Source organism: Enoplosus armatus, chromosome 6 (genome assembly GCF_043641665.1).
Source record: "Enoplosus armatus isolate fEnoArm2 chromosome 6, fEnoArm2.hap1, whole genome shotgun sequence".
Lineage (NCBI taxonomy): Eukaryota > Metazoa > Chordata > Actinopteri > Centrarchiformes > Enoplosidae > Enoplosus > Enoplosus armatus.
Window position 1 is genome coordinate 9,032,904 of NC_092185.1, and position 6,328 is coordinate 9,039,231.

Below are 6,328 nucleotides of genomic sequence, written 5' to 3' on the forward strand. Positions count from 1 at the left end.
AAGACAACTGATTTATGAACAATGTACTGCAGTAAGGTGAAGGCAAATAAACTTATTTCTCCATAATTGGCTGATCAGGAAATATAAATATACACAGAACAACTTCTTTGGTCATTTTGGTGACATTTTATGAAGGCAGGTGGTGATAACAGTCTACTACAAGACTACCTGCATCTCTTTCAAAACTTTCTCTTTCGGGGGATCTCATCTTTTTCTTTCCTCTCTTCCTCCTCCTCATCCTCCTTCTCCTCTTGATCGTCTTTTTCCCCTCCTTCTCCCTCCTCCGCCTCATATTCATCGTCCTCTTCATCTTCTTCCTCCTCCTCCTCCTCCTCCTCCTCCTCCTCCGCAGCTTTCTGTTCATCTGACTTCCCACAATTGTCTGAAGAGCAGTAGGGTATATTTTCTGCGTGATCTCTCACAGTCATGGGTTTGTTCCTGTTTCGCAATCCCTGGAGCAGGCAGAAGGCGGCGCTGGCAACAATCAGGGTCCAGATCAGTATGGGGGCAGGAACACCTCTGACCTGAGAGCGCACCCACCTCACCGCCCGGGCAACAGTGGTGTTTGACACACGATGTGGAGGCGATTTGTCCTACACACAAACAGAAGATGAATATTAATCAATAATGGACTCTAACACAGTGCTTCCCAGAGTGGGGGCCTCTGAGTTTTTAGTGGGCCTCAAGCCTCCAAAGTTTGGGAAGCTCTGTCTCTTTTTCCTCAGTTTCTAATGAAGCTTTATGGCAAAAGTGCAATTTCCATCTAAATCTTAGGATAAACTTACCTTGAGTCCATACTGGTTGAGCATGTTCTCCAGGAAGGTGTTGCCCAGGTGCACTGTGGGATAGAATTCCTCATCGTAGACCCTCCTCCACCAGCGCTGTGGGTAGGAACTGCCAACAAAGACCAGCCAAACAGTAAATATCCTGCTCTTTGTGTGTGTGAGGTTACTTTTAAAAAGCAACTGACATAAAATATTTATGTGTTTTTTCTAATTTGATCCAGTCAAGCAGGGAAGTCGCTCAACTACCTCAAAGCCAAGAATAATCAGAAATCTTCAGTGCATATAAATGCAATGAGACAGAGGGAGAGGGAGTAGAAGAGAGAGCACTGACCCGTCAGCCTTTGGTTTAGTAAACCAGTATCTGTAGCGGTGGGCTCGGAGGTAGGCAGGAGGCTGCTGGTGGAACGGATACTGAGATACATCTGTCTGGATCAACTCTATCACTGCAGAACATAAAACAAAGCTTGTTCTTAAAACAGTGGTTTTCAATATCAATTCAACACTGAATCATTTAGGGTAGAAAGCATTTTCTGAACAGTGTTCTGTGGCTTGAAACCTGCAGCGCTGGTCCAAGATTGCTACAAGGTTGACCTTCGAACACAGCCATTCACTTCTTATCACAACCCAATTAGGAGGCCTCGTCAATAAGCTGAAAATGGCAAAACACCTGCTGTGACATCACTGTTTGTGTGTGTGGCGAGAAGTGCAGCATCCTTGAAGGTTTTAACCCGTAAAAAGCAGTGCAGAGGGAGTTTTCTGCCCCATTTCATTCAATTGTCCTTTAGGGAGTTAAAAGAGTGACAGGAGATACAACAACAACATAAATTGCAGCACTCTGAGGGTGCGTACCATCTCTTTTGCCCTGCAGCAGTCTGTATATGAGGCTGGTGAACCATGGAGCCTGTGTATGAGTCCCGAGGGCAGCAAACCACATCTGCCAGTCCAACCTGGGCTGGTGAGGCATCACCACAGGAGGAGGTGCACTTAGGTTACCTGGCTTATACATGAACTCAATCTCCTAGAAGAAGAAAAAAAGAAACATACTGATATGAATAACTTACTATAGTGTAGCAGGACAGTCAGTGTGCACACTTATAAACCTGAAATGGTTATAATACTGGTTGTGCAAGCGTATACAGCATGTTTAAATAAAATTTGCATTAGGCGCAGTCCTGTCATCATAAACAGATCCTGTTTAAACCATCGTCCATGATAACCTTTTTCTCTCTCACCGTCCACGTGACTCCATCGTTGCTTCCCTCGATGACAACCTCCGGCCGCCCACTGACTCCGGTCATCCTTCTGAACAGCCCATACGAGTTGACCAGCTGGTAGCGATCCACCAGGTCATAAGCCCGATGCACTCCTGGCCACAGCCTGGCATTAGAGTCAAACTCTATGTAGGTGAACGGCACCTGTAACAGAAGAACATAGTCAGAAAGTATTTGTGAAATTGACAAAAGGGGAAAATTTGGTCGGGGATGGTAAACGCGGATATTTTGACATGCACCAACATACAGCGTGATAGCAACCAGGTTTGAAGAAATATTGCTGATCAATCATGAGGCATTACTGTATTTCCAAGAGCACCCACCAGACTGATAGTGAACATAGCGGCTGTGGCAGCAGCAAACACAGTCCACTGGACAGTTCCACAAAACCTCTTCAAGAAGCCAGAGACACACGCACACCTAGAAAAACACAATACATATGTTTGTTTGTTTTTTTTTTACTTCCGCTGCACACTAACACATTTGCAACAAAGCCATATAATCAAAAACACACACACAAACACAGACAGAAAGTCCTACCTGAACATGGCTGTGACTATCTCCCAGGTGAGAGAGAGGACACCAATCCAGACACAGGGGATAGTGACAGTCTTCAGAAAGTGGTTAAATTGGTGGTATGTGAATGCTGCAAAGAAATTTTAACAAAAAACAGCAAAATGCAATTGTTTCTATTCACATAACATGTATAGACACACACACACACACACACACACACACACACACACACACAACACACAACACACAACACACAACACACAACACACACAACACACACACCTGTCCTGGAGGAGATGGCGTTCGTCGTTGTATCCAGCTTCAGGTCAAAGCATATAATCGTTCCAAAGATCATGAGAGACCAGACTGCCAGCTCCAGCAGGTAACACAGCCACGAACACAGCTTAGAGTCTGACCAGACCAGAGAGAGGGAGAGTGTGAATGGACGAACAACTCAGGTCCAATTTCAAGCTTTCAATGTGTGTCCCTCTGTAGGTTTAAACTCTGCGAACTTTTCCCAATCACAGCGTGTTTAATATGCTGACGTACGCTGATGACAGCAAAGGACAAAAATATTGTCTGTGAAACAACACTGAGACTATAGCTGTGCAAAATGAATAATCAACTTTAAGACATGGGAATAGTGATATGGATTTTTCTAAACAAATGTTTGCAGCCTGATTATGTATACAACTGTTATGTTTGTAATACCATTGTTAGTGATCTTGTTGGCCTTGCGTAGCCAGAAGTGTACATGCTGGTCGTCCAGAAGAGACGTACATAGGGCCAAAGTTAGCAGGTTGAAATAATTGTAGTTGCCAGTCAAAATGATGAGCACTTGAAGAAGCACCTACACAAGAAAGAAAAAAAAATGAATTAACCAAATTAACCAATGTCTTCTGCTGCATAAAACCAGGCAGCTATTTGAGGGCACAATGCTTTACATGCAAACCCTTGCTAATTGTAGATTTTAGAGCCAATTTGGCTTCAAAAACACAATTTCTTAGAATTAAGGACTGTACAACCCTGAAGTTAACCCTGCATTAAGAAACGTTAATTAACCTACAGCTGATTGCTAAAATTCAAAGTCTTTTTTTTAAGGTTCTTTGGGGCATTTCTTTGCCTTTATAGATAGAGACAAGAAGACTGACAGGAAATGCGGGAGAGCTCCAGTAAACGGCCCAGGCCAGAATCGGCCCCGGGCTGCTGCGGTAAGGACTCAGCCTATGTGGTATGTGACAAAGCACCTGAATTTCTACCCACCTGCAAGTAAAAAGCCCCAAGCCGGAGTCTGCGCAGTGGGCTGAAGAAGAGCAGGGGTGCAGCGATCTCTATAGCGAAGGTCCCCACCACACTCAGCTTCTGCCACCACACCGGGAACTGGTGGGCAAACCAGGCCGGCATGGTGGGGATACACTGAGTCTCATAGTGATATGTCAGAGCTGTTCAAAACACCGTGGAAAAAGAAATGTAATCATATGAAAGACTGTACACTGACTGCGTAAAGAGTGAACATAAAAAACACAAAAACACACCTCACCCCTCCACCCGTACACACCTGTGAGGCCCCACCATGTGGGACAACGTGACGTGAGTTTCACTACACCAGAGGCGAACATGAGCCTGAAGAGCAACCAGCGGATCAGCCAGAAGGTCACACGATCATGCTCTCCACCCCCTCGTGACCCTTTGATTAATGTCAGTGGAGCGACGAGGATACAGAGGAACCCTGTCTCCAGAAGCAAGTTGTCCCTGGACGGTAATAACAAGAAAGAGCAACAGGAAAACGAAACAGTTTAGTGATGTCTAAAGTGTTGTTGCACAGCAGCAGAGACAAACAACACTGCAATGTTAAAGACAGTGGGCTGAGGATGACATAAACCTATCAGCAAACTGCCAAAACCATCTTGGGATCCTTTAACCAGCTGCTATTTACAGCACTATTGTGTTAACTAGAAAAAATAAAATATAAAAAGATCCACAAATCATCACTCACCACTGGAAGTAGAGAAAAACCTGGCCTACCTGAAACGAGAAACAAAGATGGCCAGTGAGAGAAGGGACACCATGACAGCAACTACAGCAGCATGTGAAAGAAAACTGGGTACAGTGGACAGCGTAAACTCACCTGGTACAGGGACAGGTACAAGGCCCAGAGGCAGAAAAACACCACGCCGTGTCGGAGAGCCTCCACCAGCGTGGCGACGAGGCTCAGCGCTGCCCCTATGAGACACAGCAGCTCCATCGCGGTTTGCGTGTCCAAGCCAAGCTGAGGTCCCAGCCACAGAAGAGTGGGCGAGGATAGCAGCTGCTCTCCTAGAGGCTTACCGCTGTATCGCAGCTGCCAACGAGCAGGCAACAGCCCCTCATTACCATAAAGACCTAGAATTAGACATAAACATGGGAAGCAACAACGCCAATCAACACAAAGTGTCTTAGTAAGGTGCCAGAGCAGCTTTAATGCACGTCACTGGATGGCATGAGCACAATTCTTACAAATCATATTCCCTCATTTGGTGTTTTGATGCGTTGGTGTTGAGCGCTGTCTCTAAATCTGTCAAAGCGTCCAACTGTGTTGAGGTCTGGTGACTGTGAAGGCATATGATTCGCATCATTTTTATACACATCAAACAACCAATTGTTCCTTGCGCACAGTATGGAAGCATCTGCATTTGTTAAGTTTCTCTTATTTGTTTGTATCTGCCAGTGGATCTATCAGATCTACGATCACCTTGCACAGACCAGCTAGGAATGCCTGACGTTGAGCAGACTCATCGAAAGAAAAATACCAGGCATACATTTTAAATGTATTGCAAGGATTGTACAGCACAGTGGCAAGACATAGTTGTTAGTAGATGTTTCATAGTTTGATGTGATCTAGTTTCTTTATTGTGATTTAATTGAATAACCCGAAAATCTGAGTATTTCATTCATTTTCAAAATAATTTCATTGTAGATTCTAAGTTTACAAATCTGCAAAAACATCTCTTGAGAGGCTTTAAATGAACCGAGAATGGTTTGTGGAAAACGAACTGGAAAATTCTGTTGGCATTGTGACTGAATACATTTCCTTCAACACATGGGCGTGGGCGACGTCCTCTGGACCTACTAAAATAATGCGTCCTCTAATGATAGAAACAGAGGGTTTGTGGGTACTGTAGTACAACACATTACTATCATGTGTGCGTATTTACAACAGGCTGGGTCCCTCTCACACACACAGCAGCCGTTAGCTCGTAAAGTTAGCCAGGAGCAGGTAAACCTTTATGACTGCACCGCACAGAAACTTCCACGACAGCATGAAAAGGGCAGGAAGAAAGTTCCCAGCTAACAAGCTAACTCACAGTCACTGAGTTAAGTGAGCTAGCTTCCACACAGGCAGCAGAGTGGAGAGTCTCACCTGGTATCTGCACATAGAGGGACACAAAAGCAGCCAGATAGATGACCGCCATGCACCAGAGGAACATGCGCCGTGGCAGGATGATTTCCCCCATGTCTGAGCCGAGCTGCCGGACGGGAAAGCCGCTTCTGTCGCCGCTGCCTGTTCCTCTGACAGGACGGGAAGCAGGACGCGGGATTTATCGTAGCCCCGTTTGGGGGGAGACACGTAGCGATGAGCGGCTGATGATACGTTCAACCGGACGGCCTCAAGATGGCGCTGCAGTCCGTTTGAACGTCATGCTGCATTCACGTAGCATCGGGTGAAACGTGCGCAGTGTATAAATGTTGGTTGTAGTTGACAACGTTATAAAACTG

At 45.4% G+C, this 6,328-nt stretch overlaps 1 protein-coding gene across 1 annotated transcript; it reads right to left on the reverse strand.

Annotated features, from left to right (window-relative positions):
* Positions 1–173: 173 nt before the first annotated feature.
* Positions 174–6,094, reverse strand: lmf2a (lipase maturation factor 2a). The gene is made up of 14 exons (XM_070907835.1): positions 5,973–6,094; positions 4,701–4,954; positions 4,569–4,597; positions 4,131–4,324; positions 3,836–4,014; positions 3,284–3,422; positions 2,855–2,983; positions 2,597–2,702; positions 2,380–2,476; positions 2,018–2,200; positions 1,635–1,803; positions 1,117–1,228; positions 786–894; positions 174–593 (listed from the first exon to the last, which is right to left on the reverse strand). Exons 1-14 carry the CDS (start codon positions 6,064–6,066, stop codon positions 180–182), a joined length of 2,208 nt encoding a protein of 735 aa, XP_070763936.1. The 5' UTR covers positions 6,067–6,094; the 3' UTR covers positions 174–179.
* Between the last annotated feature and the right edge of the window lie 234 nt (positions 6,095–6,328).